The 27,359-nt window shown below is 49.3% G+C and overlaps 1 protein-coding gene across 2 annotated transcripts in view; it reads left to right on the top strand.

The window, feature by feature from the left end:
* COP1 (COP1 E3 ubiquitin ligase) overlaps positions 1–27,359 on the top strand; it is a 218,303-nt gene that overhangs the window by 142,087 nt on the left and 48,857 nt on the right. For both annotated transcript variants that reach the window (XM_030571631.1, XM_030571630.1), the window contains exons 17-18: positions 15,315–15,439; positions 16,497–16,657. In XM_030571631.1, the coding sequence (XP_030427491.1) occupies positions 15,315–15,439; positions 16,497–16,657 (286 nt within the window). The remainder of the gene's footprint in view (positions 1–15,314; positions 15,440–16,496; positions 16,658–27,359) is intronic.

Below are 27,359 nucleotides of genomic sequence, written 5' to 3'. Positions count from 1 at the left end.
GATGACATCTTTGCTCTCCTGGATCCCCTGTCTGCATTGCCAACAGGTCCTTCCCTCACAAGGGAGGACCTGACTCCACTGGGAGATGCATCTAGTGGGAGGCATCTGTCTCCCAATCTATCATCCAGTCATGGTTTCCCTCCAGCAGAACTGTCTGTACTGCTGAATAGATCTGGAATCGGCCGTTTCTTGGGAGATTCTGAACCGCCTGATGAACCAGTCTTCTCCTCTGAGGCATGCCTTCCCAGAAAAGGGACCCTGTCATGGGGTCCACTCACTGAGTGCAGCACCCCCTGCAGACTGTCCTGGGGATTAGCTCCGCCTGCTTGCATTCTCCTTATGTTGTTTTCTTCTCCCATCTTGTCTTGCTCTGCTGCCCCACTCACTCCTGGGTCTGCAGCTTCCTCTCTGTGGCTTGGGCCTCTGGCCAGGTCAGTAAAGTCCTCCCCTTCCAGAGAATTCAGTTTTTCCAGACCTGCTGTATGGTTGGTGCCTCCAGTGCCCTTGCTACTTCACAGTGGCTGATAAGGGAACCCAGGCCCACCCTCTACGCTGGGTTCCAGCCCAGGGATCTAAACAAGCAGCCGCAGTTTGTACAGTTCCACATCTTGCTACTGTTTCCCTGGGCTTCTTCCTTCTCTAGGTGTGATAGCCTCCAACTCACTCCACTCAAGGAGTGACTACAGCTTTTCCCAGCAGCCCCCTGTCTGCAGATAGCTACCTGGCTTTATACAGGCCCTGCCTCTTCCTGCACAGGTGAGCTTGTTCCCAATCAGTGGTGTCCTTATAGCCTAAGTATCAGAGGGGTAGCCATGTTAGTCTGAAGCTGTAAAAGCATCAGAGTCCTGTGGCACCTTATAGACTGACAGACATATTGGAGCATGGGCTTTCGTGGGTGAATACCCACTTCGTCGGATGCATCCAATGAAGTGGGTATTCGCCCACGAAAGCTCATGCTCTAGTACATCTGTTAGGCCTCAAGCAGGGGAGCCTTAGGCTATAAGCAGCAAAGAGTCCTGTGGCACCTTATAAATTAACTAGCAGATTTGGCTCACCTGGCCTAATTCAGCTCTTTCAGGGCTAATGCGAGGAGTCCACCCCATCAGAGACCCGGAGCACTCTGGAACCAACCTCCACCTCAACAACGGCCTCAGAATGCCATGGGGACCTCTACAACCACCCTTTGACCTGACTTACTGGCTATGCTGGGGACCATGGCACCTATACTATCCCGCAATCGACATAGTGCTCTGGAGTTTGTCCACACCTCCCCTCGAAAAGGACAGTCAGAGCTTCCTCCTGACCCCAAAGAAGATTGAGCCATATCCAGTGGTGCTGATGGTACCAACGAGACCATTCTCATCTCTGGTGAAGCAGTCACTCCAGTGTCTCCGTACCTGTTGATGACATAAGCAGTTCCAGGGATTGTTACGTACGGTTTCAGAGGAGCTACAGATTTCCCTTGAGGAAGCTCAACATAAACTCCTATACATCCTCCAATCCTCCAGATCCAGCCAAATAGCACTTCCTGTTGTTGAAGATATTTTGGAACCAGATAGAACAATCTGGCATTCTCCAGCCACTTATGCCCTTACCCCTAAAGGGCAGCAAAACGTTAGTTTGTCCTAGCCAGGGGGTGGAATTTTTCTTTCTAATCGTATTCCTAACTCTTTTTTTTGTCCAGGTTTCCATGGAGGAATCTAGACTGGATCACTGTAAATCTACTTCATTTGAGAGAGATGGTAAATGATAGATTTATTGGGAAGGGAAGTTGTCACTTCTACTAGCCTTCAATTCAGAATACCGAGTCACCAAGCATTGATGGCCAGTTATGATCACCTGAACTATTCCTAATTCATGGCACTCTTTGTCTAACTTCTGCAACAGTTTAGAGCTCAATTCCAGGCTCTCATTGAGGAACGCAAGTTGGTTGTCTTCAATCAGGAGTAGATGCAGCAGATACATCTTCAAGAGCAGTGGCTACTGCCATTTTGATGTGACATGAATTATGGTTTCATGCTTCAGAGTAGCCTAGGGAAGTCCAGAACGCCATGGAGGGACCTGCCCTTTGATGCAACTCATCCTTTAAACCAAACGACAGATGAGTCCTTGCACATTACAAAGGACTACAAGGCTGCCTTCTGCTCTCTGGGAATATATAAACCTGTCCCAAAGAGAGAATTCCACAGGCAGTCATACAAGCCTAGACTGATGGATCAATAAGTTTACCTCCAGTAGCCTTATGAGCCACCCCATAAGAAGCAAAAGGGTTCAGAAGCTCCATTTTCTTCTTCGAGTGATTGCTCACATCCATTCCAGTTAGGTGTGCGCGCCGCGCGTGCACGTTCGTCGGAAACTTTTTACCCTAGCAACCCCAGTGGGCCGGCAGGTCGCCCCCTGGAGTGGCGCCGCCATGGCGCCCAATATATATCCCTGCTGGCCCGCCCGCTCCTCAGTTCCTTCTTACCGCCGTGTCGGTCGTTGGAACTGTGGAGCGCGGCATAGCTGTCCTCCACGTCCCTAGCTCTCCTAGTTTCTATCGCTTGTTTATCGCTTATCTCTAGTTCTATATAGTTGTTAATTAGTATTGTTAAGTAGATAGTTTAGTAAGTAGTTCCTTGCCGGGGGCTTAGCCCTTCCTGGCACCGGGCGCCAGGCTCATGCCTGTTTCGCCAGGCTTCAAGCAGTGTGCGGCCTGCAAGAAGCCCATGCCTACCAGCGATCCCCACGAAGCGTGCCTGAAGTGCCTCGGGGAATCGCACAGATCTGACAAGTGCCGCATCTGTAAGGCTTTTAAGCCGAGGACAAAAAAGGAGAGGGATCAGAGGCTCCGAACTCTCCTAATGGAGGCGGCACTTGACCCGTCGACTTCGCAGACCGTGGTTTCGGCACCGGCACCGGATCGCTCCGGCACCGAGAAGACTCCCCGGCACCGACCTTCTCCGGCACCGGAATCAGAGCCTAGGCCGTCGAAGTCTAATACTCCGGCCAGGCAGACCCGGCTTGAGCGCCCGGCCTCAACATCGGCCGCGGCACCGCCGGCACCGTCAGCACCGTTGACTCCGGGCCCGGCGGGTCCGTTGAGTCCGGTGCCGCCGAGCTCCCCCATGAGATCTGGGGTTGAGATAGTGGTCCCATCCACTCCGGAGACCTTCGCCTCGGCTCGGGACCTTATTGCCCTGACTGAGCCCACTCGGCTGCCACCCCCGGTACCTCCGGTGCGGGTTGTGTCCAGAGGCAAGCCCATGCTGTCGGCGCCGCCCAGAGACAGTCGTTCGCCATCCAGGTCCCGACGTCTTGGGCGCTCCAGATCCCGACGCCGCTCGCAGTCCCGGCACCGCTCCCCTCAGCGATACCGGTCGCACTCGCGGCAACGGTCGGCATCGAGACGGTCGCGGTCAGGCTCCAGTCGGCGTCACCGGCACCGCGACTCCAGGAGCAGGTCCCGACGCTACTCACCGCACCGGTCGACCTCCCGGCACCGAGCTGGTGGCAGGTCCCGGTCCCGGTCCCGGTCTCGCTCGACCTCCCGGCACCGAGCTGGTGGCAGGTCCCGGTCGACCTCCCGGCACCGAGCTGGTGGCAGGTCCCGGCACCGAAGCGGCGCCCGGCACCGAAGCGACGCCCGGCACCGTGACAGATCCCGGTCCCGGTCCCGATCCCGGCACCGATATGACTCCCGGCACCGGTCCCCGGCACCGAGACGATCCTCCGTGCCGGCCCGCGCAGACCCGTACCATCCAGGGTCGGCCCCGCCGTGGCCCTCGAGGCAGCCGTCCGTATCCTCCCAGACGGACAGCGGCTATGCGCTGGGCACCGACCGGCAGGCGGCGCTGTTTGCTGATCCGCCGCTGCAGGACCAAGGCCCACAACAGTGGGGATTCTGGACACCCTGGGCGTACCATCAGGCCCAGGGCCCCCAGCAGCTCCCTGCTAGGCCGGCGACTGCGGAGCGTAGGGCCCCTGAAGCCTCTTTGTCTCGCCCCCCTCCCTCCCCGGAAGGGGACGAAGGGTCCAAACAGCAGGACTCCGCTGTGGCTCCGGAGACAGAGGCGAGGGCTGAGGAAGACCCTCAGTTGGACACTATTGTGCCTGGGGTCTCATCATCCTCCTCCCCGGATGAGGCGGTGGCGGGTACCTCCTCCAACAGTCCCCCCCCGCTGGATCTCAGGGCGCACCAGGACCTCCTCAGGCGATTGGCTCAAAACCTGAGTCTGCAGGCAGAGGAGGTCTCGGAGATAGAGGACCCAATTGTCACCATCCTCTCTTCCGATGCTCCCACCAGGGTCGCCCTGCCGTTCATACGGACCATCCAGGCCAATGCCAATACTATCTGGCAGTCCCCGGCCTCCATCCCTCCGACAGCAAAAGGAGTCGAGAGGAAGTACATGGCCCCTTCTAAGGGGTACGAATATTTACATGTTCACCCGACTCCCGGTTCACTGGTAGTGCAATCGGTGAACGATAGGGAGCGTCACGGCCAGGAGGCTCCGGCCCCCAAATCCAGAGAAGCCAGGCGGATGGACCTCCTTGGCCGTAAGGTGTATTCGGCTGGGGCGCTGCAGCTCAGGGTCTCTAACCAGCAGGCCCTGCTGAGCAGATACGCCTTTAACTCCTGGGTGGCAGTGGACAAATTTAAGGAGCTGCTGCCACAGGATGCTCGCCAAGAGTTTACGGCCATCCTGGACGAAGGCAAGAAGGTCGCGCGCACGGCCTTACAAGCCTCCTTGGACGCTGCGGACTCGGCTGCCCGTACCCTCGCGTCAGGAGTTACGATGCGTCGCATCTCCTGGCTGCAGGTTTCCGGCCTTCCGCCAGAGCTCCAGCACACGATACAGGACCTTCCTTTCGAAGGCCAGGGCCTGTTTTCCGATAAGACAGACCCCAGACTTAAGAGTTTAAAGGACAACCGGGTCATTGCGCGGTCCCTCGGGATGCACACCCCCGTGACACAGCGTAGACCCTTTAGGCCGCAACAACAGCAGCACCGTCGGCCGTTTTCCCAGTTCCGCCAGCGGCAGGACCTTTACAGGCGCCGCGGCAGGAACGGGAGGCGCAGGCAGTCGGGGAACCAAGGGGGGCAGAACCAAGGCTCCTCAAAACCCCCGCCTGGTCCTAAGCCTTCATTTTGAAGGTGCGCTCGAGGGCGCAGTAACAGTTTCCCCTATGGATCCTTCCCCCCCGTTTTCCAACCGCCTTTCGTTTTTCCTCCCGGCGTGGTCCCAAATAACATCGGACCGCTGGGTCTTAAGCGTGGTGCAGACGGGGTACCGCCTGCAGTTTGTTTCGTTTCCTCCTTCCCGCCCTCCTTCCTCGTCCCTCTTCAGGGACCCCTCTCACGAGCAATTCCTTCGGCAGGAGGTGCGGACGCTCCTCAGCAAAGGAGCTATAGAGGCGGTTCCCGAAAACGAGAAAGGCAAGGGGTTTTATTCCCGCTATTTTCTGATCCCCAAGGCCAAGGGGGGCCTCAGGCCTATCCTCGACCTGCGAGAGCTCAACAAATACCTCGTGAAGTTGAAGTTCCGCATGGTATCCCTGGGGACCATCATTCCATCCCTGGATCCGGGAGACTGGTACGCCGCCCTCGACATGCAGGACGCGTATTTCCACGTTGCCATTTGGCCACGCCACAGACGCTTCCTCCGCTTCGTTGTGGGGGCTCGTCATTATCAATTTGCGGTCCTCCCGTTTGGCCTGTCCACGGCCCCGAGGGTGTTTACAAAATGCATGGCAGTTGTCGTGGCGCATCTTCGGCGCAACCGTGTCCACGTGTTCCCTTATCTGGACGATTGGTTGATTCGGGGCACGTCGGAACAGCAGGTGTACAGCCATGTCCGCGTGATCACCGGCATGTTTGCGAGTCTGGGCCTCTTGATAAACACAGACAAGTCCACCCTGAGGCCCACTCAGAAGGTGGAATTTATCGGGGCCGTCCTGGACGCCACTGTGGGCAGGGCCTCGCTGCCTCGGCAGCGGTTCCAGACCATGGCGGCGATCGTTCAACGCTTGCGGTCAGCCCCGTTGACGTCAGTGAGGACATGTCTAACCCTGTTAGGCCACATGGCGGCGTGCACTTTTGTGACCGACTACGCTCGGCTCCGCATGAGGCCTCTCCAGCTGTGGCTTATCAGTCATTACAGGCCAAGGCAACCGCTAGACATGTTAATCACAGTCCCCCAGAAGGTCTTAGATTCCCTCGGCTGGTGGTTGGACCAGTCCGTATTGTGTGCGGGTCTTCCCTTTCACCCGTCTCAGCCCTCGGTATCCCTGACAACGGATGCCTCAGATCTAGGCTGGGGGGCCCACCTAGGGACCCTGCGGACGCAGGGCCTATGGTCCCAGGAGGAGGTGGGGCTACACATCAACATGAGGGAGTTGAGAGCGGTCCGCCTTGCTTGCCCAACGTTTTGTCATCAGCTTCAGGGTCGTTGTGTAGCCGTGTTCACGGACAACACGACGACCATGTATTATATCAACAAGCAGGGCGGCACCAGGTCCTCCTCCCTGTGCCTCGAGGCGATACGACTCTGGGACTTTTGCGTAGCCCACTCCATTCACCTCAGGGCTTCCTTCCTTCCCGGAGTACGGAACACGCTGGCGGATCGATTGAGCAGATCCTTCCTGTCACACGAGTGGTCCCTTCGCCCGGACGTCGCTCTCTCCATTTTCCGGAGGTGGGGTTATCCCCGGGTGGACCTCTTTGCGTCCAAGGGGAACAGGAAGTGCCAAGCGTTCTGCTCCTTTCAGGGCAGGGAGCCGGGGTCGATAGCGGATGCCTTCCTCATCCAGTGGTCGACCCACCTGTACTATGCGTTTCCTCCGTTCCCTCTGGTTCACAAGGTCCTCCTGAAGGTGCGCAGAGACAGGGCTCGTGTGATCATGGTGGCCCCGGCATGGCCCAGACAGCACTGGTACACCATGCTGCTAGACTTGGCCGTAGCCGACCCAGTTCCCCTGCCCCTTCATCCGGACCTGATTACCCAGGACCACGGGTCTCTCTGTCACCCAGACCTGCAGTCGCTGCACCTAGCGGCGTGGCTCCTGTGTGGCTAACTGGTTCCGAGCTGCGCTGCTCCACGCCTGTGAGAGAGGTGCTCTTGGGCAGCAGGAAACCGTCCACAAGAGCCACATATTCGGCAAAATGGAAACGCTTCTCCTGTTGGTGCGTAGAGAGAAATCTCCGCCCTATGGAAGTTTCGGTATCCGAAATCTTAGACTATGTTTGGTCCCTCAAAGGGCAAGGTCTGGCCTTATCGTCGTTGCGAGTCCATCTGGCAGCTATCTCCACCTTTCACCCGGGTGCGGACGGTCGCTCCGTTTTTTCTCACCCGACGGTGTCGAGATTTCTTAAAGGGCTGGAACGGTTATTCCCTAACGTCCGTCCCCCTGCTCCAACCTGGGATCTTAACCTGGTGTTGTCCCGGCTCATGGGGCCCCCCTTTGAGCCGTTAGCTACTTGCTCCCTGCTTTACCTCTCTTGGAAGGCTGCCTTTCTAGTAGCCATCACCTCAGCTAGACGGGTGTCGGAACTCTGAGCCCTTGTGGTAGACCCCCCATATACGGTCTTCCACAAAGACAAGGTACAGCTTAGACCACACCCTGCCTTTCTACCCAAGGTGGTCTCAGCCTTCCACGTCAACCAAGAGATTTTCCTCCCGGTTTTTTTCCCAAAACCTCACTCCTCAGGCAGGGAGCAGCAGCTCCACTCGCTGGATGTCCGTAGAGCTCTCGCGTTCTACATAGAGAGGACCAAACCCTTCCGCAAATCCCCCCAGCTTTTCGTGGCGGTAGCGGACCGTATGAAAGGGCTTCCTATCTCCTCCCAGAGGTTATCCTCGTGGGTTACGTCCTGCATCAGGACCTGTTATGACTTGGCCCATGTCCCTACGGGCCGTGTGACTGCGCATTCTACCAGGGCGCAGGCGTCGTCGCTAGCTTTCCTCGCCCGTGTGCCCATCCAGGAAATCTGTCGGGCAGCGACCTGGTCATCGGTCCACACCTTTGCTTCCCACTACGCCCTGGTACAGCAGTCGAGAGAGGATGCGGCCTTCGGAACTGCAGTGCTCCGTGCCGCGACTTCTCACTCCGACCCCACCGCCTAGGTATGGCTTGGGAGTCACCTAACTGGAATGGATGTGAGCAATCACTCGAAGAAGAAAAGACGGTTACTCACCTTTGTAACTGTGTTCTTCGAGATGTGTTGCTCACATCCATTCCACACCCGCCCTCCTTCCCCACTGTCGGAGTAGCCGGCAAGAAGGAACTGAGGAGCGGGCGGGCCGGCAGGGATATATATTGGGCGCCATGGCGGCGCCACTCCAGGGGGCGACCTGCCGGCCCACTGGGGTTGCTAGGGTAAAAAGTTTCCGACGAACGTGCACGCGCGGCGCGCACACCTAACTGGAATGGATGTGAGCAACACATCTCGAAGAACAACAGTTACAAAGGTGAGTAACCGTCTTTTCCCTCACTTTCTGTGGCAATATCATCATCACTAACCCAGCCCTCATCTAAATAATAATGTTGATGGGAGTTGGATTGCTGCAAACCAGTGATGCCACCACTTGCTGGTTCCCGCACACCCTTTGGAGTTAATGTAGCACTTTTACAACAACTGGAGTACAATAACAGTGGGCAAGTACAGGAACTAATCGCCATCCATTCTGGCTATGCAATCAAATTTGCATCCCTGACCCCTCCAAAGACCCTATCCTCACACCCTTTCAGGGGTTGATCTCATGAGGAGATTCACAAACGAGGCAGAAGCCCTCTTACTGCAAGGAGCAATAAAGCGAGTACTTCATATCAAGGAAAGGGTTTTTACTCACATACTTCCTAGTACCCAGAAAGAAGGGAAGCTGGAGACCCATCCTCAAAGAAGTTAAGAACACAGAGATTATTTGCAAACTGAAATTTTGCATGGTCACACCGGCATTTATAATCTCATCCCTGGAAAAAGATGTGTTATTTACAGCTCTCGATATTAAGAACTGGTTCTTTCACATGGACATTGACCCCACACTCAGATGTTTTCTCAGATTCATGGTGGGCCCCAACCATTTTCGATAGTGCGCCTCTTTGGCCTCACAACCATCCTCAGGGTCTTTACCAAGGTTGTCTTAGTAGCAGTAGCAGCAGCCCATATCAGGCATTGGGACTTCCCCTACCCTGACGACTGGCTTCTCATTCCCAAGGTGCCTCTGAGTTGACTTAGCCAATGCTTCATTTCTTGTCTCCCATATAGGGGTCATTGTAAATTCAGAAAAGTCTGTCCTCACTCCAACAGACTTCTGACTTATTCAGAGGGTCCCTCAGTTCAGGTATGGCAAAGGCTTATGTGCCAATGGATTTGTTCCAAGTGATGAATGACCTCATAGATGAGATCATGAGCAACTCTTGAACACCAGTAAGAATTTCTCTACTGGGATGTATGGCTTCATGTACTTAGAATCTAACGAATGGCATAGCATATCTTCATTGCCTGCAAGCATGGTTTCAAACCATGTACCCACCAAACAGTCCATGAGCATCATAGTAACTTGTTTCCACCAAAATAAAATCTGTATTGTGGTGGAAGAATCCCCAGCAGGTATGCATGGACATTCCCTTCCTTTCCTCCTCACCAAATCGGATGATCATTAAATGCCTCCCTTTTAGACTGGGGAGCTCACATGGACAGCTGCATGTTGTAGGGTGCTTGGACAGCCCGAGAAGCCAGAGTGCACATCAACGTTTTGGAATTATGGGCTGTCCAAGAGGCTTGCAAAGCCTTTCTACTATTCATTCAAGGTCACCATAGCCTCATAATGTCAGACAATATGACAACTGTCTTTTACATCAAAAAGCACAGAGTGAGATCTATTCCCCTGTGTGTGAAAGTGGTCACTCTATGCAACTGGTGCATCAACAATCAAATCACCCTGTCAGCATCTTACCTTCTTGGGAATCAAATTGTGGTGGCTGACTCCCTCAGCAGACGCTTTGCTATCAACTATGAGTGGGAGTTACATGACTCATTAGTGAACAGTGATTTTGCTCTATGGGAACATCTTCACCTCTCAGTGAAGAGTTTGAGAAGCAGCCGTGTTAGTCTGTATCCGCAAAAAGAACAGGAGTACTTGATGCCACAAGTACTCCTGTTCTGTTCTTTTTCTCAGTGAAGAGAAAGTGCAACATAGGAGGAGCCCTAGCACATCATTCTCAACAATGCTCTCCTTCTGTGGTCAGATCGACCATCTGAATTTTGCATTCCCTACCTTGCATTCTTTGTCTTAAAGAAAATTAGTCAGTACAAGATATGAGTCGTGTTTATTGTCCCCAACTGACCCCACAGTTTTGGTCCCTGAGTGTCTTGCGAATGTTGTCTTGGTTGCCAGTCAACATTCAGTCTTTTCCAGTCTGCTAACCCAGGCAAAAGATGGAATCAAGCATTCCAGTCCCCCCAGCACTCTGTCTCAAGGCCTGAATTTTGAATGGGCATCAACTCTCTGTTCATGCTCTCTAGCAGTGCAAAGCATTCAAAGATTCCACTAGAAAATTCTACTTAGCCAAGTAGAAGCATTTCTCTTTGTGGGCACGAAAAAAAAATATTCCCAAAAGCTGCGAGTATCTCTTCCCCCACCCGCTTTATTCTGGACTGTCCTCTTTCCCTCAAAACAGCTAGTCTTTCTATTAACTCTTTATCATAGAATCATAGGACTGGAAGGGACCAAGAGGCCATCTAGTCCAGTCCCCCTGCACTCAAGGTAGGACTAAATATTATCTAGATCATTTCTGACAGGTATTTGTCTAACCTGCTCTTAAAAATCTCCAGTGATGGAGATTCCACAACCTTCCTAGGCAATTTATTCCAGTGCTCTAGTGCTTTAACTATCCTGACGGGAAGTTTTTCCTAATGTTCAACTGAAACCTCCCTTGCTGCAATTTAAGCCCATTGCTTCTTGTCCTATCCTCAGAGGTTAAGAACAATTCTTCTCCCTCCTCCTTGTAACAACCTCCTTTATGTACTTGAAAACTGTTATCTTGTCCCCTCTGTCTTCTTTTTTCCAGACTAAACAGACCCAATTTTTTCAATCTTCCCTTATGGGTCGTGTTTTCTAGACTTTTAATCATTTTTGTTCCTCTTCTCTGGACTATCTCCAATTTGTCCACATCTTTCCTGAAATGTGGCTCCCAGAACTGGACACAATACTCCAGTTGAGGCCTAATCAGCGCAGAGTAGAGCAGAAGAATTACTTCTCGTATCTTGCTTTCAACACTCCTGTGAATATATCTTGGAAGGATGTTCTCTTTTTTGCAACAGTGTTATGCTGTTGACTCATATTTAGTTTTGATCCACTATGACACACCCTGATCCCTTTCCCCAATACTCCTTCTTAGCCAATCATTTCCCATTTTGTACTTGTGCAGTTGATTGTTCCTTCCTAAATGAAGTACTTTGCCTTTGTTTTTATTGAATTTACTATTTACTTCAGACTATTTTTTCCAGTTTGTCCAGATCATTTTGAGTTATAATCCTGTCCTCCACAGCACTTGCAACTCCTCCCAGCTTGGTGTCGTCGACGAACTTTATAAGTGGTACTCTCTATACCATTATCTAAATCACTGATGAAGATATTGAACAGAACTGGACCCAGAACTAAAACCTGCGGGACCCCACTCATTATGCCCTTCCAGCATCACTGTGAACCACTGATGATTACTTTCTGGGAACGATTTTCCAACCAGTTATGCACCCACCTTATAGTAAGCTCCATCTAGGTTGCATTTCCCTCATTTGTTTATGCGAAGGTCATGTGGGACAGTATCAAAAGCTTTACTAAAGTCAAGATTTATGGTCCACCTGGCAGCAGTCAGTGCATACCACTCACCTTCACATGGTTGCTCATTTTTCGCTCACCCACTGACTACTAGATTCTGGAAGGGTCTAATCAGAACCTTTCTGCCAGTAAGGAAACCGTCTCAGTGGGACTTAACCCTTGTTCTTTTAGTGCTTACTATGCCTCCACTAGCTGCATGTTCCATATCTCGCCTGTCGATGAATGTTGCATTCCTGGTAGCCATCACCTCAGCCAGGAGGGGGAGTGCTGAGAGCACTGTTGGCAGATCCACCTTATGCTATATTCCCTAGACATAATTTCATTGTGTTTACATCCTAAGTTCACCCCCAAAGTAGTTAGAGTTTCAACTAATCCAATCAATTCACTTTCCTGTCTTTTCCTGAACCAGAAGCATATGACAAAGAGTAGACTTAACTCCCTTGAAATGCGACAGTCCTTAACCTTTTCCCTGCAAAGGACATAGCCAATCAGAAAATCACTGAGACTTTTTATCGCCTTAGCCGAAAGAGTCTGAGGTCAAACTAGATCAGAAGATCTCTAAATGGATCTCAGGCTTTATCTTACTCTATCAGCTGTTGCATCTTCCTCCCCCTCAGGGGGTGAGGGCTCCTTGTACAGGAGCACAAATGACATCAGTGGCAAAACTAACCCCCTGCCCCTTTACATTAATTCTTATGGGGAAATTGGATTTGCTTAACATAGTTTCACTTAGTCACATTTTTCAGGAACATAACGACAATGTTAAGTGAGGAGTTACTGTTCTTGAGTAGTGCTTGTCAGTCACTGAGGCTACGTCTACGCTACAGGATAAATTCAAATTAGCTTAAACCAATTTTATAAAACAGATATTATAAAGTAGATTGTGCGCGTCCACACTAGGCACATTAATTCGGTGGTGTGTGTCCATGGTCTGAGGCGAGCGTCGATTTCTGGAGCGGTGCACTGTGGGTAGCTACTGTAAAATAATGAGGCCAATAACGTCAATTTGCGTCCACACTAACCCTAATCAGATATAGTAATATCGATTTTAGTGTTACTCCTCTCGTTATGTAGGAATATAGAAATCGATTTAAAGAGCCCTTTAAATCGATATAAAGAGCAGTGTAGTGTGGAAGGGTGCAGCGTTAAATCGATTTAACGCTGTTAAAATCAGTTTAACAGCGTAGTGTAGACCAGGCCTCACAGTGGAATACACAAAGGGGCCATTACTTGAAGGAGAAGAGAAAGTTACCTTACTGTAACTGAAGATTCTTCTAGATGCGTGATCCCTATCTATATTCTTCCTGCTCTCTTCCCCTGTGCTTTGGCTCATTCTTGGATTCACCGTAGAGAAGAAACGGGAGAGGCACTTTGTCTGCTCCGTTCTTTATCACCTGGGTTGGAGGCATGAGAGGAGAGTGAGGGTGCATGCACAGACCAATGGACAATGCCCTCAAAAATTCTTCAACTCTGGTCACATGGAGCACATGCATATGCCCAGTGGAATACAGATAAGGGCCACACGCACCTTGAAGGACCTTCAGTTAGCATAAAATAAGTAATTTTCTCTCTTCCTGAGTCCCAGTAACAAAAGATATAAATCAAAACATTCACTTTGATTTCATGCTATTGTTACAAATATCCGACAAATCAAACTACACCTCTCTCCTCATCTGTTATAATTGTAACTTTGTTTGAGGTCTGAGATAAGGTTTGCATGAGTTACATGCATGTTGTAGTATGTAGGGGTTTGGGGTATATTTTGGAGATAAAAATGTTTGTTCCTGTGGAGACAGGAATTGTACCATTGGCGATAATTCTATGGGTGTCACAGAATGAGAGATTTTTCCCTTGTTGCTTCCTGAATTATAAGGGTTTGGGTGACTTGGGATGTGCCCTGAAGCAATATTATCTGCTTTTAAACCATTTTTGTCTATGGGAATATATTGATTAGTGTATGCATACTAGATTGGCATGTTACTCACTTGTGAGTAAGCTGTAAGATTGTAGTGCTAATAAAGCCTCTATACTACACCATCTTGGAGTCTTCGTATACCACTTACTGCAATAAAAAATCTGAGTTAAGTATTTTTTTTCTTATCCCGCTGCTTGGCATTATTACCCCAAGTTCTAATATTTCAGGACTCTAATGGAGAGAGGAATTATGATACATTTTAGAAACTAACCAGATACTTTATTCACAATTCACTACTGAGTCAAGAAAAGCTGTGGTCTTTTGCAGCACTTGGAAATTTCCCTTTTCCAGAGATATAAACCTTCCATTTCTAGTTCTGATGGGTTGTGAGATGCTGAAGGCTGGCATTGTTAGAAGTAGTCCTAGTGGTGATAACTTAATGGTCTGTGTGCAATTGAATCCGTCAAAGATACGTAGTAAATGAAACTCACCACCAATTTGTAGGCAATGGAATGGGTTGAAAAATATTTGAGTTGTACAAGAAACTTTGGGGCAGGAATTGCACCTATACCTAGAACAGTAGGGCCTGATTCTAGTCATGGGCTCTGGATGCAACCTACAGTAAATATTTAATATTACTGTAAAACCCTGAGGTATAATGAGGACAGGACAATACTGGGAGATCCAAAGAACTGAGTTAACTTGTTTTTCCCACTTCCTTGGATAGTGATGGAATAGAGGAGCTTGATGTGGGGTAGTGTTTGTGGAGGACACAAGTGAGTCAGTAAGAAGAATTTGAATGAGGAGAGGTGTAAAGCCTTTTGCAGTGGGATTGGAAGGTCATTCTGTGCATTGAGGGCAAAGAGAAAGAAAACATGAAGGCTGGAGTCAGTTGAAAAAGGGCTGTTAAGGCTAGTTTTATTTGTGGGTTAAAGGGAACACGATAAATGAGATCAGAGATGTTAACCCTGCCCAGAACCTGTGCAGAGGCTTGAGGACAGACTGAGAAATAGGGGATGCAGTGGAGGGCTTTAAAAATAAGTGACATCTCATAAACAAGAGGTTTTAGCTGCTGAGGTTTGGATGGACTAGAGGTGAGTGCCATACTTAACAGGGAACCTACAGGAGGAGATCACAATATTCAAGGCGGGAGGTAAGCGCATGGACAAGTATTTTCACTAGCAGGGCAGAAAGGAAGAAACAGATTGTGGCTATATTGTAGAGGAAGAAACATCTGATAATGTCTTGGATGTGTGGGGATAAGAAATCAAAAAATGGCCCAGGGTTATGAGAATGAGTGAAGTGGAGGACAGTGGTATTAACAACAGCATTGGAGAAAGGAATAACCTTGTTGGGATAGTTTTTTTTGTGCAGCCTAGTTACCCATTTGACAGCCTTTAATCTAATGTGATACTTTCACTGGTTCATTTTGAGCAAGACATGAAATCATGTTAAAACCTCCTTGAGTTCATCAAATATGCTGTGTGAGAGTTGTAAGTGTCACACTAAGGAATCACAATTCAAATTGGGGTCCCCTGTCTCATGGTAGCATTCTAACTTTTCTGTACTGATGATTGCAGGTCAACAGACAGTCAGCTGAAGCTGTGGAATGTAGGGAAACCACACTGCCTGCGCTCTTTCAAGGGTCACATCAATGAGAAGAATTTTGTAGGCCTGGCATCCAATGGAGACTACATTGCCTGTGGTAAGTAGAGCGTCCACCCAAAGAAATGTTTTCATGGCTCCTCAGGGCTTGCACTATTTCTAATGAAAAGTGTGCATAAAAATGAACTCACTGCTTGAGACATCTTAGAAAATGCAGGATTATTCTTAGCCTCTCCCCTCAGCCTTTGCTCTAGAGAATAGTATAAAAAGTAGTAGCTGTACGGCATTGTGCACTTACTCCAGTTCTGGCCTAATTTACGTGATTTGCTTTAACCACCAGACTTTCACTGAAAAGTCCACAGGTAAGTTCACAGTCCCTACATAGCTGGCATGAATATGACATATGTCCTTTAAAAATAATAATTAAAAAATCCCTCCAAGTCCTTTTAGGGGAGGTCAGGATTCTATACCAGTTGGATGATCCTGGGGGTTGGCAGTCTTGTGTGTCATTTAGCACAGCACTCTACATAGACAAACCAGTCCAGTTTCCTATATTCAGACAGCTTTCTAGAAGACTAAATAATCCTTTTAAAACCACAACTAGCTTCCACAGAGATTTCTCTCTTCCTACTGTTAAAACTGGCAGTCAGACCTACGTAAGTCTGCATCTCCTGCTGCAGTGCACAATGGTGGACCCGCCTCTCTGGGATAGTTAAACCAATTATTGCTGTATTAGGAGTTGAAACAATTCCAACACTGGTGAAAAGATCCCCCTAAATGTTGCTGCTGTGCTGCCATCCCCCATCTGAGTTCCACTGACATCTGTGCAATTTGCACATGGGGTCTTTAATTATGCTCCATGCCTTTTCAAGTATCTGCCAAAGTTATGGAAGAAGGTTAAAGTCTTACCAGAACAGTGTTGTAATTGTATATTGATTCTCTTGTAATTATAACATAGTAACCTGGACATCCACTCTGTAGTGATCCTGTACTTTAGTTGCAGCAGCTATCAGTGATAGGAGGTGTAGAGGGGGCAATTAAACTCACAGGAACTAGGCTGAAATAATTCTCTACACAATCAGTAAAAGATCTAAAAAGCCTTGCTTATCAAGGGTCTATTTCTAGAACTTATTTTATTAATTTGCTTATATTTACAGGAAGCGAGAATAACTCCCTCTACCTGTACTACAAAGGCCTCTCAAAGACACTTCTGACTTTCAAATTTGACACTGTCAAAAGCGTCCTGGACAAGGACCGGAAAGAGGATGATACAAATGAGTTTGTCAGTGCTGTGTGCTGGAGGGCACTGCCAGATGGGGTAAGTTTATCTGCTTATTTTTACCAAGATTGCTTCAGGGTGAATATATTCATTTACGATGGTGTCATTGAAGGTTTGGCTCCACTTTTGTTTTTTCCCCAGTTATATTCCAAGGTCAGCAATAAAAAGTGCACATTTGCAGAGTAATTGAAGAGTATAACAAATGGAACTGCAGTGTAATAGTTGTTAAAATTGGGAAATTCAAACGGTTGTGGTAATCACAGAGAGTTTGTGCATTGAAAATCTCAACCATAGTGATGCATTAATACAGTTTTTTGGCATTTAATTTCCTTGTTTCATTTTTTATATGAATTTTGTATAGGAACATCACATTCAAGTAAATTCACCATGCATGTTTAAATGTTATCTTGTCTATATGGGATTCACACCCTAATACATGTCTGAGCTAAGCACCAGCTACATTATCTCAGTTACTATTTCAGTTAACTTTGTTCTAGATATACAGAGTGCATGCTTCTCTTGTAGTGTACCCACTGCACTTTGTGTGTTTCTCACTCTAAAGCTTATAACTATTGAAAAATATGTTGGTTTTGAGCTGGAGTGTTTAAAAAGAGCTTTCTAAAGTTACATGTAAAAAAACACCTCTGTAAACTTGCTCATGTACATAAGTGTTTGCAGATGAGGTCCTTAATTTGGGGTGGGAGGATTCATTCTTGGAATGGAATTTTTATAAACTTGTGAAGAGAGCATTTGGACTGAGAACAAACCTGAGAAATTGCAGCCTGAAAGGTAATATTTTTAGCAAGTTAACAATTGCTTATCTGTGTTTACGGTATACTGGAAGTGTCCTCGTAATAATAAATAGCATGAGACTATTTCAAATAAATTGTCCTGAACCAAGCTCCCCAAACTAAAACTTTCTAGTGTTGAGAGAATTTGGATCTGGATCTGAACTTTGTATCTCTAATTTTAAAGTCAATGGAAAAAATGGACTCCTTTAATTTTAAGGATACCAATGGTGCTAATATTCTTCTGGATCATAAGCTAGGTTTTGAGGTGACTTTCTTATGTAGATAAATGGATGCGAAGTCTCAAGTGGACAATAGAAACTGTGCAACTTTCAATCCAGATCTGCACTAGTGAAAGCCTTGAAGTAACCCACTGCATCCATAAGCTTCCCTTTCACCTTTCTTTTCTTTGCTGCAATATTTCCAGCCAGCCTGTCCTCTGACTACAATGTATCTGCCAGACAATAGGGATCAATTGTGCCCTTTTGATTACTTCTCCTTACCTTTTCCTCTGATTCTCATTGCTCTCAATCTCTCTCACTTCTGTCATGCTTTTAGTCTGAGTGGCACTCTAATGTAAGCAGCTGAAAAACTGTTGAACAGAGTTGTAGAGTGCTACTAGAGTATTTAACACAACTCAAATGCAAAATTTTATGTAACAAATATATCATAAAGTAACGATGAAATCAGCTAAATAAAGGGTGCACGCAGCAATTATTACAATAGTTAGAGCTTACTGAGCGCTCTGGCATTCAGTCTTTCACCATTCTTGAGAAGCCTAATTTTGTCTGTCATTAGTTCCCACATTTCTCCCTGGGTTTTGTTTTAAATTATCATATTTTTCTCCTGTGGCAACCAGAGCATCACCTTCTGATTTGGAAAGAGAGCTATGAAAACCTGCATGTGGCTAGAGAGCTGAGGTTTTTCTGCTTCAACATTATACCTCTGAATGTAGTACCCCCCATGCTTCTCTACATACTGCACTGGGACTGTTTCGTGAGTCAGCCAGCAGTGTGACTGGCTTTTTGCCAGGAGGCCCTCGCATATCTCTCTTTATAATACATCCAGCTATCACTGAGCTAAGTGCTATTCCTTCTGAATGTACCCACACATGCTTATTTTCAAACACAAGTCACTTGCCATGGTGCAGTGGATCTTGCTCAAACCTCACAAGTGCACTTGGTGTGTTTTGGTTTATTGTACTGCAGAAAGATTCAGAAATCTACATCCACAGTACTCCTTTCAAGGAGAATGTTTCCTTATTCTTCACTCCCTTACATTTTCTTGTGATGTCATGCTCTTTTCTAAGGAGACTTCAGACTTACGTGAGCACCCCGGAAGATGGCAAGTGTTTTAATGAATCTTGGAATATGCTTGGAAGAGGGGATGGTATTGTGGCAGTCTCCCCAGTATGGGAGTCAAGAAGTTCTATTCCTGGCTCTGCCACAGACGTTCTGTGACCTTGAGGAAGTCTCTTACTCTCTCTGCTTCCGTATCCCTATCTATAAAACTTACTCTACCTACCTCACATGGGTGTTCAGGCTTAGCTTGCTTATATTTGTAAACTGCTTCTTCAGATGAAGGGCAGCATAGAAATACAATGTATTAGCTCTGCCTCAGGATTCCCCAACGTAACCCATAGTTGATTGTTTCCCTGTAGTGTTGCTGTGGTCTCGTCTCTAATTCAGTAGCCTTACCAACTGAGAAGGGAGGAACAAGTTTAAGTTCTGATACTTATACTTTGAGGAAAGCATCTGTATCCACTTAAAGTGCAAAATCTGAGATCCAAGAACAATAAAAACCCTTCAGATAGTTAAAACGCTCATGGAAGCTGCTGCTTCTTTGCCTTGTCCTGTTGGTCGGGGTTGGCAGCTTTTGTTCTACGGCTCCAGGCATTCCTAACAAGTGCGTCTTCCAGAGTGACAGCAACCTTCTTCATGTCCTCCTTCAGCATCTCAAACCACCTTTTTCTGGGTCTTCCTTATGGTCTTTTTCCTGTAACTACTAGTTTTTGTACCCTCTTGCCAACATATCTCGCACCTCTGTCTCAGCTGGCCCAGCCATCTCAATTGATACTCCCTCAGCTTTTCTACAGTGGGGCTACCTGCATCGTGACTCGTACCATTTCATGTTGTACCTCTCAACCCTTGTCTTACCCAGCATCCACCTGAGCAATCTCATTTCTGCAGTGTGAAATTGTTCTCTCTTCCTCATTGGCTGGCATTCTAACCCATACATCATGGCTGACCTAATTGGCTTGGCACATTTTTGTCATAGAGAATTCCCATCAACTCCCTCCATTTGCACCAAATGCTTTTCATGTGATTCTTAACATCTGCATCCATTTCCCCATCAAATGCCCAATGAAACTAACAGAAATAAAAAGTAATTTATGCTTCCTTCTGATGTAAGGGATTCAAGAGAAGGTGGCAGGGTGTGTGTGTGTGTGTGCGCGCAGAGAAGGAATCCTTTGAATTATCATTGGAGCCCTGAGCTTCTTTCTGTTCCCTCTTTCCATCCTCTTGAGATCCTCTGTCACAGCTATCATCTTTCATCTGAAGAGGGCTGGACATGGTGTTTCTTCTGCATCTGTCAATACCAATCCATAATTGGCCAGATTGTTCAAGACCATTCCTCTCCCAAAAATCTGAGCGCAGTGCTCCCTGTCAGAGCACTGCCTCTGAGACACTAGAGTGGCCAGAAAATTGTACATTTTGGTAATAGCGGTAATAGGTTGTAGTAAACATACAGTAGTTAGTCTACTACTACTTTGGTCTTGTACCATGCCTTTTGGAGAGCTTAAACACTTTAGATAAATCAGTGAACTAATTCTCTGAGCACTTGTTTTGGTAAGTATACTCACCTTTTATAGATGGGTAAATTGAGTCACAGACATTCTAATATACACACTTTCTAAAGTGGCTCTCAGTTGAAGATGGTGGGAGCTGCTGATGCTCAGCAACTCCTAAAAATTGGTAGGCCACGTAAAATTAGAAGCCAGTCTAGAAAATTTTTACCCACAATGAGTTGCACAATAAATTAATGGCAGAGTCAGGGATATGCTCTAGAACTTCTGACCCTGTCATCTGTCCTAAATGCATACCTCGAACTTCTAAACTGAGAGGTTTGTAATGTGCATGCCTGGCTCTAAGAATTCTCTCCTTAACAGAAGAAGAAATATTCCCTAACACACTGGCAAGACAGCCAGCTTGATGTAAAACTTCAATTCTAGTATTGAAGTTGTTAATAAATTCTGCAGTTCTATTAGAGTGTAAACACCATAAGAAAACTAGTGGAAACACACATTGCTTTCTTACCGAGGGAAAGGAAATGAAGCATTACTTCTAGAACAATGCTAGGCAAGCAGAAATGTCTGTCTTCTTAAAATGCATGTATGTGGGGGAGAGTCAATTTAAGGTTTGTCTCTGATAGACAATTGGAATGTAGGTAGTCTCCTGAGGAGAACCTCTTGTAGTTGGTTTTTCCTTATTATCCTGCATGATATTTCCACGCCTCCTGAGAGGTAGACACCCTGCACTCTGACCTGGCTTGTTATGTTCAGAGTTAAAGGTGCACCTCGTGCATCTGCTGCTCCATTACCTCTTAAATAACCCTCCTCCCTTCCACTGCAGTTGGCGTTTCTCAGAAGGGAGCTATTGGGAGAGCAAGTTTAGCCTTGGCTGCTCCCTGGACAGCAGAAAGGGTATTATTGCTGAACACAGAAGCAATTTGATTATGTAGATTAAGCAGGGCTCAATCTATCATAATCGCTGTAAAGAAACCATTTAATTTTGTGCCTGTTTGCATGAGTATTCATTACCACAGATAAGCAGGTTAGTTGGGAAAGACTTTCCAAGCAGAAATATCAGGACTTTGATAAGAAGCCAGGAGATGCATATGAGAGAAGAATATGCTAAGTAAATTAGCCTAAGCAAAGGTTTGTATCTTTTTAAAGACAAAAAAGAAAATATATTGACAATAGCATTGTGCATTTTTGTTTTAAATTAGGTCTTCCAGTTCTCTTAACTGGAGAAGCACTGGGACTATATAATGTACTTTGTTTAAAGGACATCTGACATTTAGGTGGAATGCTTTTAATTTTGTATTCATCAGATGATTACAAAGCTGCAAAGCCACTTCTCTAAAACATCTTAAAGAGCTGAGATGCAGGCTGGGCGAATAGAAAACTGGTCTGTGTTCCTGTCTAAGGGTTGTTCTTCAAATCAGTGGTAGATTAGCAGTCTGGGAAACTAACATATAACCACCAATGAGAGGCACAAGAACTGGCTTTTTGGGAGGTCTCAACGCTCATTTAGATGCTGTTGTATGACACAAATGTCTCCATATCCATCTCCCTCCCTGCACCACTGCTGTATTATCTCTGGGGGTCTTCTGGTAAGATTGTATTTGTCCCCTACAGAAGGTAAAACAGGTTGCAAGCTTGTGTGGCAGGTCCTTTTACCAAAGTTGTTCCAGGCCACTTACCATGAAACGTTAGAGAAATGACTTCCCACCAGCAACTCTGACTAAGATAGCAAACTCCCATGGACTCTTACTCTGAATTTCAGGTTACCCTGTTCTAGGTTTTATAAACAACTCTTCAGAAAGGGTCGTGTTTCACACCTTTTTGGATTGCTACTTTAGGAAACCAGCTTTCCTTTCTTTAGCCAAAATTACAACAGTTGACAATCCTGTTACCGTTAACAGTCATCTTATTTCTATGGAGCATCTCAGATTTCAGTTCTCTAAATGTCATTAATTAATAAAATTAATGAATGTTCTTTAAAAACATAATTATTCTACAGTAAACCTTCGTTTACAAGTACCCTTATTTTCTGTTAACTACTTTCCATGGGTTATTCATTTTGTTTCCCACAGAATTAATAAATATGAGCTAACTACTATACATGGGACTTTGATAATTTACAGTCAGCAAATTGACTCCCTTTTGCTGGATTTAATCTAACCATCTCAGATTATTTCAGAAAGTGATTCATTGCAGTGCTTAGCTATTAATTAATTTGGAAGAGTTATTAATATTAACATGAAACTTCCCTTGCTATTCCCAAATAACCCAACCCTTACTTTAATCTAAAATAACCTGCCCTGATTTTAATTGTAGTTCTGTTAATCTGAAATCTGTTTGGAAATCTTAACTGAAACCTATTCAAAGGATTTTCTTTTTCACTCCACTTAGCTGTGGTCTGTTGCAAAAGCTGGGGTTTAAAATAATCTCAAAACAGCTAGCAGTTTTGATTTACAAATTAAACCAGTATTTTTCATGCAGAATTCTCAAATGGAGTTGTTTTAGATGGTAGTTAAAGCTTATCTAGAAAGTAATCTGAGATTTGTGTGTGAGGTACTCACAATACAATACCAGAACTGTACTGTCCTTTCTGATTCCTCTGGCCTCTCAATCAGATCTTGTCTCCGGGTGATGACTGGCAGCTGTAGTACTTGCTGTCCCATTCCGAGCATCTCTGTGAGGATCTCTGCCATCCCCCGCTTTATCCAAGTTTCTTCTCTCCTACTCACAACTGTTAAGTCATTATCATAGGTTATACTTCTCACAAGTCTGCCTCCATTTTATCCTGACATTGCTTCTTCACTGGTCAAACGCAGGGCCGGCTCTAGCCATTTAGCCACCCCAAGCACGGCGGCAGCTGCGGGGAGCGTTCTGCCGCTTGCCGGTCCCGCGGCTCCCATGGACCTCCTGCAGGCGTCCCTGCAGAGGGTCCGCTGGTCCTGCGGCTCCGGTGGAGCATCCACAGCTATGTCTGCGGGAGGTCCACTGAAGCCGCCTGCCGCCCTCCCAGCAACCGGCAGAGCGCCCCCCGTGGCATACTGCCCCAACCACGCACTTGGCATGCTGGGGCCTGGAGCCGGCCCGGGTCAAACCTAATCATGCACTCTGATCTTTTGCTGCACTGAGTTAGTTATAGATCTTCACTCCCAGGGTGCCTTGCATCTCCTTCGTACAGCCACAAGAGGGCTGGTGTTTGGCTCCCTCTTCACTCTTCTGGTTGCAATACATAATTAACAGTTTATCAAGGTTGTGGCAATCTGAGAATCCTTTCCCAGAAAAATGAGGTATGCTTAAATGTGCTCAGAGTTCTTCTTCGAGTGATTGCTCATATCCATTCCAGTTAGGTGTACGCGCCGCGCGTGCACATTCGTCGGAAAACTTTTACCCTAGCAACTCAGTGGGCCGGCAGGTCGCCCCCTAGAGTGGCGCCACCATGGCGCTCCATATATACTCCTGCCGGCCCACCCGCTCCTCAGTTCCTTCTTACCGCCCGTGTCGGTCGTTGGAACAGTGGAGCGCGGCTTAGCTGACCTCCACTTCCCTAGCTACTCGTTTTCTCGTATATAATTATGCAGTTATAACACTTTTATATATATATTTGTATGGTTATACGTGTTTTCCTTGCTAACATGGTTAGTTTAGTTAGCGGGGTTCAGGAAGTAGCCCCTTCCATGAGCCCAGTGCCGGAGCCATGCATGGCTCACCGGGTTTTCAAAAGGGGCCCGGCTTGCCAGAAGCCGCGGCCGAAGAGAGATCTACATGACTCCTGTTTGAAGAATCACACTTGACAGATAAGTGCCCCATTTGCAAGGCTTTTAAGCCGAGAACAAAAAGGTGCGGGACTTTCACTTGCCCCTCCACCTTGGGCGCGGAGCGATGTTCAAGCGGCGGGCAGAAGCGCCTCCTCGGCACCGGACCCCGCCGGTACCACCAAGGCCTTCCGGCACCGACCGTCGCCGGCACCGATGTCGACTCGGCACCGTTCCCTTCTTCCGAGGTCGAGAGAGTCTACGATTCCTGCTGGTGCCTGGCGGCTCCCCGGCACGCGCCGTGGTTGAGCCCCCTGCTCCCGCTACTTCCGTGCCACCTGCATCGCAGCCAGAGAGCTCGCCTCAGTTGCGTTATCCGGCCTGCAGAGGCACCGATGACTTCGGCTCCGTCGATTCCAGTCCCCCAGGACCAGGGAATCCGGTGCCTGGCAGCTCCCCGGCTCGCGCCGTGGTAGAGCTTACTGCTCCTGCTGCTTCTGTGCCAGCTGCACCACAGCTAGACAGCTCGTCTAAGATGGCTCGCCCGGCACCGACGTCGTCGGTGCCGGGCGAGCCCGGTCCCACGAGGGCCGTAGAATCCGGTGCCTGACGGCTCCCCGGCACGCGCCGTGGTTGAGCGTATTGCTCCTGCTGCTTCCGTGCCAGCGGCACCGCAGCCAGAGAGCTCGTCTAGTCGGATCGCCCGGCGCTGACACCTACTACGGCACCGATGACGTCGTCACCGTCGATCCCGGTCCCATAAGGGCCGTAGAATCCGGTGCCTGACGGCTCCCCGGCACGCGCCGTGGTTGAGCGTATTGCTCCTGCTGCTTCCGTGCCAGCGGCACCGCAGCCAGAGAGCTCGTCTAGTCGGATCGCCCGGCGCTGACGCCTGCTACGGCACCGATGACGTCGTCACCGTCGATCCCGGTCCCATAAGGGCCGTAGAATCCGGTGCCTGACGGCTCCCCGGCACGCGCCGTGGTTGAGCGTATTGCTCCTGCTGCTTCCGTGCCAGCGGCACCGCAGCCAGAGGGCTCGTCTACGTCGGATTGCCCGGCACCGACACCTGCTGCGGCACCGATGGCGTCGGCACCGTCGATCCCGGTCCCACACGGGCCGTAGAATCCGGTGCCTGACGGCTCCCCGGCACGCGCCGTGGTTGAGCGTATTGCTCCGGCTGCTTCCGTGCCAACGGCACCGCAGCCAGAGGGCTCGTCTACGTCGGATCGCCCGGCACCGACACCTGCTGCGGCACCGATGGCGTCGGCACCGTCGATCCCGGTCCCACACGGGCCGTAGAATCCGGTGCCTGACGGCTCCCCGGCACGCGCCGTGGTTGAGCGTATTGCTCCGGCTGCTTCCGTGCCAACGGCACCGCAGCCAGAGAGCTTGTCTACGTCGGATCGCCCGGCACCGACACCTGCTGCGGCACCGATGACGTCGGCACCGTCGATCCCGGTCCCGCAAGGGCCGTAGTATCCGGTGCCTGACGGCTCCCCGGCACGCGCCATGGTCGAGCTAATTCTCCGGCTGCTTCCGTGCCCACGGCACCGCGGCCAGAGGGCTAGTCTAAGTCGGATCGCCCGGCACCGACACCTGCTGCGGCACCGATGACGTCGGCACCGTCGATCCCGGTCCCGCAAGGGCCGTAGAATCCGGTGCCCGACGGCTCCCCGGCACGCGCCGTGGTTGAGCGTATTACTCCCGCTGCTTCAGTGCTGACGGCACCCCAGCCAGACGGCTTATCTAACTCGGTTCTCCCGGCACCGGCACCTACCGAAGCTCTGATGACCTCGGTACCATGGATCCCGGCCCCACGAGGGCCGTCGAATCCGGTGCCTGACAGCTCCCCAGTACGCACTGTGGTTGAGCCTGCTGTTCCCTGCGCGCCGGAGATGTTACCAACGGCGAGGGCTCTCAGTGCCATGACGGAGTCAGTGCTGCCTGACCCGGGCACCGCCGGTACGGGTAATACAGTCTCTTCAAGGGACTGTCCCCTGTCAGTACAGCAGAGCGGCACCGTCTATGATCACGGTCCCGCAGACACTCCAAGTCCTGTCGGCACGCCGGACACCACTGGCAGTCCCGGTACTGTTTTCCTCGGTACTGGTCACACTCACTGCACCGGTCGGTATCCCGTTCGCCGACCCGCTATCGGCACCGTTCCGACATCTGGCACCGGGGCAGGTACCTTGACTCCTGTAGCTCTTCTCCGAGCCTCGAGATCTCGGTCGACCTCCCGACACCGTTCTGGTTGCGGGTCTGGATCTCGTTCCAGGTACCGATACGCCTCCCGATGCCGGTCCCCGGTGCCGAGTTGGGCAAGGTCCGAGTGAGTCAGGGACTCGGCCCGTGCCCTCTTTTAGTACCTCCATGGCCGTCCGGACACGCATCCGTGTCACCCCATATGCGCGGATTTTATGCTCAGGACCACGATCCTGATATCATGGCCAGCGGGCGCCAGCCCCGAAGCGGAAAGAGCCTTGGCGAATGCAAGGTGTACTCTGCAGGGGCCCTGCACCTCTGGGTAGCAAAGCAACAAGCCTTGCTTAGCTGCGATAATTATAGCACCTGGGTGGAGGAGTTTCTCCCTCGAACCTCCCACCTAGAGTTCGCTGCCGTCTTGGAGGACGGGGGAAAGAATTTACCCTTTGTTGGTAAAGGCATCTTCGCGGCAGAGACAGCCCCAGACTGCGAAGCCTGCTGGACAATAGGGTCCTAATGCGTCTCAGCATGTATACGCCTGCGACCAAACGCAGGCCTTTATGGCCCCAGCCGCCATACTCTGTGCCTAGCCAGAGGCAGAACTCTGGAAAACGGCAAGGCCAAGGTGGTCGCAGACAAACGTCAGGCCCCCTAAAAAGCCAAAGTCAAGGTCCCTCGCAATTACCACTGGGACCAAAGACGGACCTTCCAAGGTTCGCCGGAGGGCGGTGTACCAGTCGCAGGACGGGATCCTGATCCCGCTTTCTCCTGGCATGGCCCCAGTTACTTTTAGATCGCTGGGTCCTGCGCACGATGGAGCATAGGTACCACCTTAAAATTGCTCCAGCCCTGTCCCCCTTCAGCGGACGAAAGGGGCTAGGGGTTTTACTCCCGTTATGCCCTAGTCCCCCACTCGACCACAGGTCAGACCTCCCTGGTCCTGCATGGACTCAACCGGTTTGGGATAAGGTTGAAGTTCTGCATGGTATCCCTGGGAACCATTATTCCATCCTTGCCTCCGGGGGGCTACTATGCCGCCCTGGATAGGAAGGACGCGTACTTTTGCAATGCCATCTTCCCTCCGCATGGGAGATGCCTCCGCTTTATAGCCAGCGGTGAATACTCCCGGTTTACGGCCATAGTCGCCGCCTACCGTAGCTATGTCGGATATGCGTTTTTCCGTATTGGGA

This window comes from Gopherus evgoodei, chromosome 8 (assembly GCF_007399415.2).
Source record: "Gopherus evgoodei ecotype Sinaloan lineage chromosome 8, rGopEvg1_v1.p, whole genome shotgun sequence".
Taxonomy (NCBI): Eukaryota; Metazoa; Chordata; order Testudines; family Testudinidae; genus Gopherus; species Gopherus evgoodei.
Note: the sequence above shows the minus strand (reverse complement) of the source record. Positions and strands in the feature narration are given on the sequence as shown.